Below are 14,366 nucleotides of genomic sequence, written 5' to 3'. Positions count from 1 at the left end.
CGACTTACTCATGATGGACTGGTTGGAGTAGGGGTAGCCTACAGAATCAGGTCCAGGAATGATCCCTGTGCTTGGCAGCTCGGGTGTCCCTCCATTCTGAATCTATAGACGTGACACACACACACACACACACACACACACACACACACACACACACACACACACACACACACACACACACACACACACACACACACACACACACACACACACACACACACACACACACACACACACACACACACACACACACACACACACACACACACACACACACACACACACACGTATCAGTTAACTGTGAACGCAGATCAGTTTCAAGTTTTCAGTTTTTGGAAATACGCTTGTTGGCTTTCACAGTGACTTCCCGGAGTCTCTGCTTATTGCCTGACAACCTCACAGTGATAACAAGACTCCAGGCAGTCACTGTTCAAAGCCAAGAAATAGTCCGGCACATGACCCCCAGTAGAAACACAACCTGTCGTCTTAACACTGCAGCTTTCAGACGAACAAACAAGATACAAAGTTTTAGCCAAAGATCTGATATTCTGAAACATTTGGGCAATTTGATCAAATAAAAACTACTTCAAGGACTAAGGCTGGGTTCTGATAACCGGTTCCATTTTGGCAAAACACCTGGGTTCACTAAGCTCTGAGGCCACCAGATCTCTAAACCTCACAGTTTTTCATAAGCAAAGAGCAATGTACAAAACATTCAGTGTTATAGGCCTAGCATTTTTAGCTCCTGCTGACTGTCACGTTCACCGCCGAGGTTTACTTCGTTAACTTACTCAAGGGCAAAATAAAACCTGACTGTGGATATTATGCTAACTAAAGGCTACTGTATGTACTCGTGTACTAAAGATCGTTTGTTATACAAAGAAACGCCACTCTGTAAAGTCACTCTTCATCTGTGAGTGGACCGTGTGTTTTGTAGTTCCACAAGGACTACAGAGTGGTGAGTCTCATAGCAAAACGATCCAGCTGATTGGGTCACGTCAGTTTTATAGGAATCACTCAACTGCTGTGTGTCTGCCTTCTATATTCTGCTGCTATTCAATAAGTGGATCTGATTGGTAAAATGCTATCAACCAACTTTATAAAGGACCATATAAACAGAGTGTGTGTGTGTGTGTGTTACCTTCTTGCCCCCTGGAGAACAGGTGTCGGGTGGAGGGGTGCTGGTGATGTTCAAGGGGCTGGAGCCACAGCTGGAGGGGGAGGAACCTCGAATCCTGATAGAGACACACACAGATGGTTGCAATGACTCTGAAACACACTTCGCCTCAATCTCAGCCGCAAAAACCTGCCCTGAGTCACGGTTGTTCATTCCAACCTCGATAAAAGGTACAATTACATCCAGATCCTGATACATGGGACCTACATGCAGCATATTTTAAACACTTGTACCGGAATTTGTCAGCGTTGCCATGACAATAAGTAGATATTATATCTATCAGTGGAAATAACTGGTGTAATTTTAGCACCACAGCAGCTATCTGAGTCAGCGTTAGCCTGGAGGATTCAGAACTGAGCGGGAGAGCCTGCAGTATGAACACAATGTCCTGTTTTACACTGCAAACGACTTGTGGCGCTTCTTTCATTGTGTCGCCTTTTCACAGAAACGATTCAATACATACAAAGTGAAATGTTCTGTAAAAAGGTCAAGTCCTGCGTATTTTATGTCATGTGAGTTTCCCCATTTGCCAAGCACGTAGAGCTGGCTTCTGATATCTGATCACGCCATAACATCTCTCTGCGTGTCGCCTCCATCGCCATCATCATGAAAAACTAGGCCACAGAGATTTTCCAGGCAAGGACAAACAGACTGAAAAATACACCAATTCCATGTGCTCTCACCTCTGGATCTCCATCACTTCCTCTGCTATCATGCGTCCGATCTTGCCGGCTCCCGCTCTCGTGCCGCCGGGGATGCCGGGCACCGTCTGTAGCGCCCGCCTTCCTCCACCTGCCAATCAACAGCAATCAGAACAGGAGATTTTATTTATTGTGACCCACTGCAGGGCATTAGTGACAACGTCAGTGTCTTTTTTAAAATAAATTAGCTGAACATGAAGGAATGGTGTAAAGTGGTATTTTACCCTCTGAGGTGAGAACACTATCCATGCTCTGTGGCGAGGCCGCAGATTGAGGGTAATCTGATCCTTCCATCATAGGACACCTGGAGAGATTAACACACACATGTGGACATGTTCTGGTATGTTCTGGTATGTTCTGGTATGGAGGTGTGAGTGTCCTCGGCTACTTACGAGACGACAGTGTTGGTGGAGACGATGTACTCCACCTCCTTGGTCCAGGGGTTCATGAAGCTGAACCATCGGCTCCTCAGCGTGATGAAGGAGCCGTCTTTGATCTTGAATTTGTAACAGTTGGTGTTGATCTTCTCTCTCATCTGCAGCACTGTGGACAGAAAAAAACACAGACGTATTGAAGACTGGACTCATTCACTCGGCTTAGTGGCTGCACCATTAACAGCCGTTAAGTTACTTTGTCGATCCCTCGGCAGGTACCTTGTCTGTGGCACTCTGCCAGGTGGCCGATGTCATCCTGGTGGAAATACTCGTAGAAGGAGGTTCCCAGCAGCTCCTGGGGCAGGTAGGCTAGGATGGCTGTGGCTCTGGAGGGACAGATAAAATGGAGAAAGGTTGTGGTTATTCAAACCTGTGCCTCCCCTGCCTTTTGTCCTTTGTAATTGATTTTTTTTTAAATAGACTCTGAATGTTCTGGAGTCTTAGATGGGAGTCAAACTTGTGTCACCAACAAGGGCCAGTTAACCACCAAACAGCTTCTACAATACAGTATATACAGCCAGTTCCACTTGTGGCCACTATCTCTATCACTCTCTATCTATGCACAGTCACTGTGGACCTCTTTCCTGCTTTCTTATATTTTCCCAAGTGAGAACAAAATGTTCTAAACATGTTTACAACAACCCTACACTACAGACTCCAGAAATAAACACAGAGATAAGCCAAGGAAGCTTAACTGCTTAGGACTTGGCACATGCTGAACTTTATATTCCCATCATCAACCCCAAATCAAAGCTAAGTAGGTCACAGTTGAAGCGCAACCTTAGTCTCAGTTTGATCCAAGAGAGTTCTCACGCGTCTCACCTCTGGTCAACGAAGACGAATTTGCCGTCGATAGCGTGCCGGGAGACATACTCGGTGGGCTTCACCCTGATGTCTGCCAGGCTGGGTTGGGGGACGATGTGGGGGTGCAGGCGGCCGATGGCCACCAGGCAGCTCAGGTTGCAGCCCTCGTTGTCGGGCTCGTTGTCCTCGTCGAGACCCATCTTGGTGGGCGGCCAGCTCTTCAGGTAGCCCGTGCTGTGGATGGTGCAGAAGCTCTTACGGTCCGCTGTAACGAGGTGGGGTGGGGTGGGGGGGAGACGCAGCGTTAGAGGTTATAACTGGAAATGGACTTGGACCATCTTAGTGGGATGCCATCCCCATGCTGCGAGGATGATGGGAGAGTCTTACAGTTCAGTGAGCTGAATTACATTTACGATTATAAATCAGCTCTGATTGGCTGATCACATTTGAAACTGTTATAAAACAGGATTTTGCACACAGTACAGTGTTATGCTTCCTGTCAATGATTCGGACTGTTTTTTTGCACCTGCCTGTCACATTGCTGTATTTTGTATCCTCTGATGAAAGTCAGACAGACCGAAAACTTGCAAGATAAAATGATATACTGCACTGATCTACAGCGAGTGTGGAAATCTTTACAAAACAGGATTCAGAAAGCCACATTTAAGATCTTTCATGCTGTCTTTAAGAGTTTGAATATGACGGTTCCACAGAATGATTAAAAACAGATGAGATAAAATCATTCTTTGTAAACTGAACATGTAAAAAAAACGAAATACTGTCTGAAGCTACAAAATAGTGTGCTTTATTGTTTGCTTGCTTTATTTTTCTGTTTTGACATAATATTATTGTGTGTTAAGATTTACAACCAGCTACCAACATAATAAAGCTACATCTAGAAATATTATTTTAGACCAAAATGCTGCTCAGGACGTTGTTTAATGCATTTTGACATTGTTCTTTTAAAAAATGAATGAGCACAATCCATGTTTCACTTCACAACCACATTTAGTTTCTGCTTAAAAACCCTCCTGCTTCCCAGGGGAGTAACATTCGTCCCTAGAGGAGCAGTTTGCCTTCACACAGTAAATAACCACAGCTAGATATTCCCTTACATCATCCACAACAGGAAGTAAATTAGAAAATGCTCAGGCTAGGCTGAACTGCAATGTACCATTAAATGACTCTCATCTCAGTCCAAGGTTTAAGATTAGGACTCTAAATGATTTAGTTTAATATACGCAGCATAACATTCATCTCATTGCAACAACTACAGACAGAGTTTCATTCCTTGGGTGAGGGTGTGTGTGTGTGTGTGTGTGTGTGTGTGTGTGTGTGTATGTATGTGTGTGTATGTGTGTGTATGTGTGTGACCAGGCGAGCCGCCATTGTTTCCTGCTACGGATGAGTAGAAACCCAACTCGCAGTACGTCACTGCTGCTTGTGGCAAAAAATCACCATGGTAACAGACATAATGCCAAAGCGGTCTCCATAAACCAATGGGTGACGTCACAATAGGTTCACACTCGGCCTGCATCCTGTACAGACAGACTTGAACAGACTTGTTTAAGTACCAGCAGGTTCCAAGTTTAAAATAATAATCTCTCCATTTCCTGGGTCCCTGTAAAATAGTAATAAAGTATTTTAACACTGAACTATTGCAAAGGGGTGTGTTATCTAGTGTATACAAGACAATCCATGTAGCTGCACATCTACTTTAGATGGGAAAGAAGGAACTGCATCACACACATCAGGAATGTCTTGGCGGTTAGCAGTGAGTTGATATATTCTTGTTCAATATGTATTAGGCAGGGGCTGCTACAGTTCAAATGCTTCATGCTCTTCACTGAAGCAGTAGTAATCTTGCAAAACTTTCTTCCAGGAATAGATGAAAGCTTGTCTAAGATGTAGGCGTGAGTTCTGGACTGGAGTTAACACCTTCGTAAATGAACTATATGTGACGTGTTTACTGAACTTAACCCTCTAACAGACATATTCTGGGTGGTCCTGCAGGACTGAACTATCAACTATCTTACTTGCCTTTTTCTAAATTATGTGCTTGTTTTTTTTTTTTCTATTTAATTTTCAAAACTTAACTCTTTTTCCTCCCACAGTGAAACACAAAGCACGACATCAGAGGGAGAATAAAGTTTGCCTCTATGAAATATTCAGCTAAAATGGTGACGCAACCAATGCGTGACTGAGCTCGAATGGCCTGCAAATGTTCTTCTGACTATAAAAGACACTTAGTTTACACTCCAGTTCACCCCATCAGTAACTAAGCAGGGCGACAAGCCATATGTTTCATCTGCTCTCAGGCCACTGCAGCACAGATGACGCAATGAGCTGGACAGAAAGAGGAAGCTCTCCAGAAAACAAACCCTCCTAAAGTTTGACGAGATAAAGACTTATATCTTGCTAAAAGCTTGAGTCTCATTAGCAGACAATGAATTCATGGTGATGCTGAATAATTCAGGCTGTCGTTTCGTGCATTATGGCTCAACTGACATTTCTGTGGTATATAAAGGAACTACAAAAGTTGTGTGTCCCCTGTGTGTTACCATTTGCCAGGACAGTACCCTGCTTCCGATGCCATCTAGAACTTCAATTTTTTATTTTCCTACCTAGTGTGTCCCAACCTCCAAGTGATGTAACACTGCACCATTAGTGTTCTGCTAAAAAATCATCGTGTGCAAAGTTGACTCGGGGTGCTTTCATACATAACTTGAACCCTGGTGCGTTCACTTAGCACGGTTTGAAAGCCGCGACTTGAACTCTGATACGAGCTACAGAACCGGACCGAGAGTGCCTGAAAAGGTGAGCCTCGGTTTGACTTCAAAGCTCTTCCACTCTAGTGTGTTTGTGGTCTGAAGGCAAAGCAGACCGAGCACAGTATTCTGTTATAATAGATGATGATGATGATATATGATTTAAGCATCAATTCAAAAGCAAAAGTCCTCTGATAGTAAACTGCAGACAGCAGATCATTCAAAATAAGAGAAGACTGGTGGATGCCGCTAGTTCTCCTTAATCAGTCGTACAAGCCACTAAAGAACAAATATGTTCGTACATGTGAGGTATATAGAGTATCATTTTTATTTTTTTTGGTCCAAATGAAAACAACTACAAGAGTGAAAACTGCATTCATTCATTCCAGCAATTATCAGTCCCATGACTATCTACTCACATTTGACCAGAAACACTGATCATTTAGTGCTATTTTAAATCACTCTGGGCTATAATTACCTTTTGAAATCCCTGCTTTGACATCACAGTTCAACTGTGGCTAGAAGGGCAACACCTTATCCAACAGCTTAGCAGCCATAAGAAGTGTTGCTATAGAGTTGTATGCAAGATTCTGTCTTTGACAGGCCAGTTTGGTTAAATAAGGGTTTAGTAAAGACATTACTAAATACATGCGCTTAAAGAGGCCAACTTCCTTGGTTGTGTAATGCAGACACTCTCATGCTAACTGAGGTGTGATGCCTGGTTCTAATAAGGATGTGCCTCTAAAAATAGAATAAGAGGCACACCAGGAAATCAGGCTTTTGCTTTTATAAGGAGGTAACTGAAAGGCTGAAAAAAAAAAAAACTGTCTTAAGTACGTGAGGCAAAGGCTGAAGGGAGATAAGTACCCTTGACTGGCACTCAAAGTTGAAAACTGATGGGGAGACGCTTTGAGCAGCACAGAGCTGCTCCTACAAGGCCTGCTGGGAGAGGCAGCATGTAATTCTAGGAGGAGGATTGTGGGTGACATTTATACAAAGACAACTCCACTTATATGTTTTAAGAGAACAGTGCTGTACCTTTTTTCTTAGAACAGGTGGAGGGAAAGTCTTTATCCTCTACTTTGACAGAGGGTCTGTTGCATTTCATCCTGCAGAAAAACGACCGTCTGGCCCCAGAACAGAGTCTAGATGGACCAGGGGTGATGTCTGTCTTCACTGGAAGGCCAGCTGCAAATACACACATAAAACAGTTAACATGGCAACAGCTTTCAATCTACATGTGTGTGTGTTTTTTTTATATATAAAATATAAATTTCACGTTCAGTCAGAAGCTTTCAAAACATTATTTTTATTGTCTACAATGTTCCAACCACAGAAAAATAACATGTAGCCAAATTAAATTGCTCTTTGTACTTTCGGTGCCTCTATTTTAAGTCTTAAATGACGCCCATTTCGCTTATTTTTCCTCCAGCTGTGTTTGCGGTCTTAAAAAACAAAGAAAATGTATTTTAACCATTTCTAGCCATTGTTCCTCTGTATGGGGGTTCAATTTTGCACCATTTTCTTGTCAGACTTCCTTTCTCTTTTTTTGTAAAATCCCTTTTGCCAAATTACAAAATTAAAGCTCAAATATCTCAGAGGAGCATCAAATCATGCTATTCTTGCATAATCTTTGGTACCCGAAGCTGAATCTTTAGCCACAATAACAGGAGGAGGTCTCTGTGATACAAATTGTAAGCGCTCCATCAATGGGGTACCACTGCTTTAAATTGCAGCACAAAGAAACCCTGTGCACAAAACAGAGATATACAGCTGCAGCAAAGTGGTTTTTTTGGTTAACAATAGACAATACAACTAGGTACTGAAATTGACTATAAATATTTGTATTACTGATGTCAGAAGGCAGCCTTGAGATTGCTGAAAGCTACAGTTTTCTCTGGTATCGTAAGGACAGCACAGATTAGGACGTAAACTCAGGGTGAAGGGAAGAAAACACAAGAGATTCTGGATTCTACACAAGAGATGATGCATATTTGGACTTGCTTACTTTTAGCGTCAATGAGCCTCTCTCGAGGGGCCGTATCGGAAGAGGACAGCTGCTCTTTGACCTTGGCTATGTCCTTGGGGTGAAGGTAGTCAAACAGGCTCTGACCTATCAGGTCATTCTGGAGACGGCGGGTGAGAGACAGAGAGAGAACAGAGGGAATGAAGTCAAACAGGAAACAATACCGACAAGTACACAACTACTAACACTAAACATCTACGTCTGCAAACAACTTCAAACACTTCTGACGTCACTGGTGCAATTCTACTTTAATTAATTGATGAGGTAGCTTTTCTGGGAAACTGCAAGGCAACTTAAACCTTTAATTCAAAACTGAACTGCTGAAGCAGAATCTGATCATTCAGGGTGATGAAATTCTGCTGATTGGTAAGAATCATTTTATCATCTTATCACCACCATCAGAATCAAAACAAAGTAAATGTGAAACATGTGCAAAGTCTTTCATGGTTGAGCAGCTTTAACAACAACTTCACACCAGCCTTCTGGGTATAAAGCAGTTAATGCACATTAACACTGTCGGCGTACCTGGCTGTAGTTGAGAATCTTGTAGACTGATTCAGAAACAAAGAGGATCTTTCCACGGTCACACCCCACCACAAACAGGAAACCATCAGCAGCCTGCATTAACACACACACACAGAGACACACAGAGACACACACAGGAATTAACATTGGGAAATTCAATATTTCAATTCTTCATTAAGAAAATGATATAAATTCTTTCAAAATTCCTATTTTGGTCCAGTATTAAGATACAGCATGATTTAGCTCTATAACATACAGCTGGGTGTTTTGATAAAAAATAAAGTGAGTATGTTGTAGACTGCATGGTGAATAAAGTATTGTGCTGTCTATCTAGATTACTTAAAAATGTACCCCTAAAACTGTATATCATTAAAGGACCAGTGTGTAAAAATGCTCATAACACCTTACATGGAGGCCGTTGTGTTGAACCACCATGTTTCTACAGTTGCCCAAAACGGACAAACCAAACACTGGCTCTAGATAGAGGCGTTCCCCCCTTTGTGCTTGGAAGGGGAGGGTGAAGCGAGAGAGTTGGGATCTGCAACTACACTGCTAGATGCCACTAAATGCTACACACTGGACCTTTAAGTGTTGCATACCTAATCTGTTGTACTGCACTCACCCTTAGTATCAAGTGCTTCAGTTCATCGTCTGAGAGGAAGGAGGGCTTGTAGTTGGCCTCTGTGTAGGGGTTGGCTGCACCTGCACGCAAAAGTAAACAACATTTTTGCTATTGTATATTTGTAGATGGACAACAGGATTGTTCAGTACCGAGGGAATCACTGATTATTTGCTCAACTAATACATTCCCTCTTAATTATCAGGGCGGCACAAATAATCAAAACTATTATTGAAATTGAAAGTCACATCATCATGATTTTAGTAGTTCTTTTCAGTAAAAATTAAAATTGTGATGCAAAAATGATCATTCCTACTAATTGTCAATCATACTGAAAAATAACTGCAATATATTTTTTTGAACCATATCCGGCAGCCATGGTATTGATTAATCTGCCCGTTATTTTCTTAGCTTTAATCATTTTGTCAGTTAAATCTCATTGCATTGTGAAAAATGACCATCCCAGAGCTGAAGATGACATTTAAATATGCTTGTTTTTGCCAAGTGACTTACTGACAAGATTCAGCTTTGCAGTTCTATCTCTGATGCAGTTTCTATTGTCCCATTCAGAAACAGTAAGCTCTGCCAAAGAGCTGTCAATATTGTTGCAAAAAAGAAACCTCACGCTCTTTTGACAGTTGTGCATACTATGTGAATATCATATGTTGGCAGTATTATTTTTAAGGCAGTTACTATCCATGTTACTATCCAGGCACAAAATACAGTGATTTTATTAGTTCATCCTAACCTCTGAGTGTCTTCATGTGCTGGACAGCCATGCGCAGGACAGTCAGCTTGTCTAGCTTGCGGGACATGGCGTTACAGGTGGGCACCAGTGACGCGAGCTCGTCGATGAAGCTGTTCATCTTATCCCTGCGACGCTTCTCGATCTGGCTGTGAGCCTCTCTGTGGAGGAAGAAGCACCAGACGTTAGCAGACGGAGATTTTACACAGATTATTCTCCTCTTGTCCCACCTTGCTGGCATTAGTCCAACAACAAAAACGTATGCAAAAATCTTTTTGGTTGGATTTCACCTGTTGTTTAAAAAACAGAATCCTAACCCTGCATGCTGCAAGAATGCAAATCGGGCAAGTTATCCTTCAATGGGCTGCGTTCTTGCACTGCGGATTATCCATCACCTCACAGTCTTATCTAACATGATATAAATCAGTTAGCTCAGTGCTAAGAAAACACTGCTCTCTGTAGATGAAAGATGAAATGCCATTTTTGGTGCTGAGTCTATCCTTCAGGACTGTAAGAACACACCCGAGAGTCTATCCAACTTGTCTGTTCTGCCTCCACTAGCTGCTACTGAAGGGAGAATTCTTTGCACGCAAGAGAAAGAGAGCTTGTCATTAGCCATTAGGTATGCTCTCACAGTCCCTTAGTCCCACATAATGCTCGGATCTATACACTTCAATGTATAAAGTTTCTTATTATCAACGTACACAAAGCTCTCTCTGTCCTCAATCAGACAGAGTGACATTTAATTCATGTAAGAGAGATTAGAAGGCAGGGTGAATGAGAGAGTAAGAGAGAGAACGGAAGGGAGTTTTTATACCTGGCATTCTTAATCCGGCCCTGTTGGTCACTGCAGAGACAAACAAGAAAACATTAAAGAGGTTTGAAAACGGCAAAAAGGAAAGAAAAAACTTTTGAGGTATAAATTTATGACACAGGGGGTATTTTAGAGAGCGAGGGAAGCAAAGGGAGGGAGGAAATGGGGCCACGGCTAAACTCACAGGTTCTGTAACCAACCTCATTTGCTGGTTTAAACAGAATCAAAGCTTATGCAACGAGCATAATACTCTGGTTATATCTGAGTGTACAATCTGATGACTGATGTAATACAAATATGACGTGGTTTTGATTAAACCTCTTCGCATTCTCTCTCACAAGCAGTTATATAAAGTGTAACAATGCTCATTACACTGCAAAATGCTCCCATCCCACACAGACTCAAAGTTCCTTGATTTTCCTAGACTTCTACAGTTGAAATTAAAGGTTTCAGTTATCCAGTTTTTCTTTTAGACCAGTTAAACTCCACTTAAGGAGAAGTTCACCCAAATTACAAAAGAAAAGAAAATCTAATTTACCTAGTAATAGTTTGTTTTATTTATCCAGGTTTTGAGATATCCATCAGTGTCACTTGGTGGAGCTAACAGCAATGTTTCCAACAGTGTTTCAGTTTCTTTTTCCCATAAGTTTTACTTGTACAATCCAGCAAACTCCTCTTAACGCATACATTTGTCTTAGAAATGGCTTCTGGTAACTTGATAGAAATGCCACCTGTTTGTAAGTGAGTCTGCGCTTCTCCTAAAAATTGATCTTCAGAATAACTGACAAGGCTACATGGTCCGCTCTTATTTGCAGGCAAGACTCATTCACAACAACTTCACAGTGCTACACAGCTTGAAGTCCTGCTGTTGGAAATCAACATCTTCAGCAGTGTCAGAAAATATTACTACAGCTGTCAACATTGTGTGTCATTGCGGAGCTGTACCGTGACAGAAATGATGAAGGAAAAGTCTGACGTGAAATTAGATGACAAACTATGTCTTGCTGAAGCAAAGTGATGCATATCTAAAATGGGTGGCAGTCAGGTCACTATGTCGCGGAAATGAATGAGGGATGTGTTCTATTAGAAGTGATGTTACACTGTTGGGTGCTACAGAAGATGTTCTCCTGGACAGCGAGCGGCATAAACACCCAGAGGCAGCTGTGGGAGCATTTGATTATTATATTGCCTAGCAGGCCTTTGTCCAACAGTAATGGTAATTAAACAGTTATATTATTCTTAACTATTTTCTATTATATCTTTATCTCTTAAATGACTCTGATGTTTGTGTGGGTGCTAACAAGTGCAAACAAAATTCCATCCACCTTCATTGTACTGGTGTGCTGTCACCCTCTCAAGAGATGAATGAAACCCAAACTATCTGCTTTAACAAATATATGATTCTTCTGATTTGGGTGAACCAACCCGTTTGTTGGGTTTAACCAATTTAAAATGGAAACTGGACCGTTTCAGCAGCAGGGAATGGGATAAAACTATAGTAAATACAGCAATACTGAAGATTAAAGGACCCGCTTTATCACCATGGTAATGATGGCGCCTTACCTTCCCAGTTTATCTTTGTCTGGGTCCATGTCACTGAGGAGGAAAAGACAGGAGGTGTTAGTTTCAGCAAACGACCACAGCCCTTCAGAAAAGTTCAAAGCATGAGGGTTCACTGGGTTCAGTATGTGTGTTTTCCAGTCTATTCTAACATCAATTCATTTCAGGTCATTGAGATTTCAGATTTTGATAAATTAAACTTTGTGCTGAACCTATTAACATGGAGTCATGGTTGAACTTACTCAAATGAGAAGCCATCAATTCTGCAAAAAAACACAAATTGAATGATTAGTTTCTGTCGTCGAGGTATTGGGAAATGTGATTATTTATAATGTGTAAGGTGTGAAAAGCAACACTGGCTGACAGTGTTTGATAGGACACATCATTTCATAGGGAATGTGACAGACACTGCACAGTCATAACAATTACACAAGTGATTCATTCAAAAGATTATAAACTGTGGCTCACTACAATCAGTCATGAGGTTAATGAGGCCAGAAATGCTGCTCTTTTTCTATCTTTCTTTCTGATCCCCTACCTTGCTCCTGTCTTTCTCTCCATGCCAACTTTTTTTTCTTTTAAGCTACTTGTTCGCTTTGTATCGTTTAGTTTCATCTGCATTTCTCATTATTTCTCACTCCTCCTCCCCCCCCCATTTTCTCCTTCTTTCCCTCCTTCCCGGTGTCCTTACTGGTAATCGGTAGTGCTACCCTTCCTCTTGCGGGTGTAGTCCATGCCAGGTGTGCTGATGGAGCTGGAGATGAGGTCGGTGGAGCCGGGGGACATGAAGTCAGTCATTGTAGACGAGATGTCCATCCTTTGGTCTGCCATCAGGTCATCTGCAGGGCAAAGAAAAAGACTTCTGTTATTCATTCTTACCAGTAATGGGTTTTCTGAATGGAGTAGGTAGGGAATGGGTGGGGTACAGGTGTTTTGTAATAACAGACAACTGTTCTCGTACTGTGGGCAGGTAAAACAATTAAGGAGTTGAAACAGGCCTGTGTGGAATTCTTTGAAAACACCCTTTCTTTACATGCTCACAAAACATGAGGTTTGCAGGCTCCTACGTCAACAGGTAAGAGAAACTCAGTGCAGTACAGACTGTTTCCATGGATATTAATTAAAATGCATGTCAAGTGGAGCAGCAAATTCCACTCCTTGCTCCTGCATGAAAAACAAAAAAAAGCTGTGTAGTGTAATTTTAGCTTAACCCTGTTCACACCGGAAACACACACACACACACACACACGCATGCACGCACGCAGCAGAAGACCCTTCCTGCAGATCATCACACAAGAGGGTTCTTTTAATTCCCCTCTTATCCATGATCAGATAATTCTTGAGGTTATTAAATAGACCAGCTGTATGCGTGATTAGAAAAGAGCAGAGGAGCGCGTTGATCAGGCGCAGAGAAATGCATTTCTGTAGAAAGAGCCAGGCTCACGCTTGCATGCGAATTGGCAAAGAATGGGAAGCGTTGAAATGGCTGATCCTGGGGACACGTACAGTGGTGCCAGTGATAGGCCAACGCATACCAGAGTGAAACTAGAGCAGGATGGAGCAGGGCATATGGCGATGCTCCAAGTTAACTTAAAAAAATTTGCTCTGCGCTCTATCCAAAATCCTTGCATTCCACTCCAATGCTCTGATCTCAGCAGAAGAAAAAACACATACAGCAAGCAAAGTAACGCATGCAAGTATTAGTCATGAGGGGCTGCTGGTTGTAATGGGTGTGTGTTCAAATATGTAAATAAACTGTCCACTAAGAACCCAGGCATGTTGAGATTAGTCATGTTATCTTTACTGAACGCAAAACTTGGTGACAAGAAACCCCTATACAATTTAAAAGGTCAAGATCACAGCGGCCTCGGTGGAAATATCTGCAGTTGGGTGAGCTTCAGGCAGGCAGACAGAGGTTTTAGGGGAAAAGTTAAAAACATTTGCAAACCACTATGAGTGCTGACACACAGAAGGAAACAGATAATAGATATCCCTTAAGATGAGTCAAAAACAAGTGCTGTTGTAACAGGGAGTGTCCCTGTTTAAAAAGCACATTATTATGATGTCACACTCACCACAGATGTTCATCACAGCCTCTGTGTTAAAATCATCTCCTTCCATCCACTCTTGAGCCCTCAACTGGGAACACACAAAAACATCACGGTTACAAATAACTGTCACTCTCAGCAGGAG

The 14,366-nt window shown here is 42.1% G+C and overlaps 1 protein-coding gene across 2 annotated transcripts in view; it reads right to left on the bottom strand.

Annotated features, from left to right (window-relative positions):
* LOC127353826 (aryl hydrocarbon receptor nuclear translocator-like protein 1) overlaps positions 1-14,366 on the bottom strand; it is a 28,176-nt gene that overhangs the window by 4,894 nt on the left and 8,916 nt on the right. For both annotated transcript variants that reach the window (XM_051383386.1, XM_051383387.1), the window contains exons 3-19: positions 14,249-14,312; positions 12,865-13,012; positions 12,416-12,436; positions 12,177-12,209; positions 10,617-10,646; positions 9,803-9,960; positions 9,058-9,137; positions 8,436-8,528; positions 7,893-8,010; positions 6,923-7,072; positions 3,135-3,381; positions 2,532-2,638; positions 2,271-2,421; positions 2,103-2,182; positions 1,861-1,969; positions 1,142-1,235; positions 9-102 (exon numbers count right to left, since the gene is read on the bottom strand). In XM_051383386.1, coding sequence (XP_051239346.1) covers positions 9-102; positions 1,142-1,235; positions 1,861-1,969; positions 2,103-2,182; positions 2,271-2,421; positions 2,532-2,638; positions 3,135-3,381; positions 6,923-7,072; positions 7,893-8,010; positions 8,436-8,528; positions 9,058-9,137; positions 9,803-9,960; positions 10,617-10,646; positions 12,177-12,209; positions 12,416-12,436; positions 12,865-13,012; positions 14,249-14,294 — 1,759 coding nt within the window. In that variant the 5' untranslated portion in view covers positions 14,295-14,312. The remainder of the gene's footprint in view (positions 1-8; positions 103-1,141; positions 1,236-1,860; positions 1,970-2,102; positions 2,183-2,270; positions 2,422-2,531; positions 2,639-3,134; positions 3,382-6,922; positions 7,073-7,892; positions 8,011-8,435; positions 8,529-9,057; positions 9,138-9,802; positions 9,961-10,616; positions 10,647-12,176; positions 12,210-12,415; positions 12,437-12,864; positions 13,013-14,248; positions 14,313-14,366) is intronic.

Source organism: Dicentrarchus labrax, unplaced genomic scaffold (assembly GCF_905237075.1).
Source record: "Dicentrarchus labrax unplaced genomic scaffold, dlabrax2021, whole genome shotgun sequence".
Classification (NCBI taxonomy): domain Eukaryota; kingdom Metazoa; phylum Chordata; class Actinopteri; family Moronidae; genus Dicentrarchus; species Dicentrarchus labrax.
The sequence above is the reverse complement of the archived record's forward strand: the minus strand, read 5'-3'. Positions and strand labels throughout refer to the sequence as shown.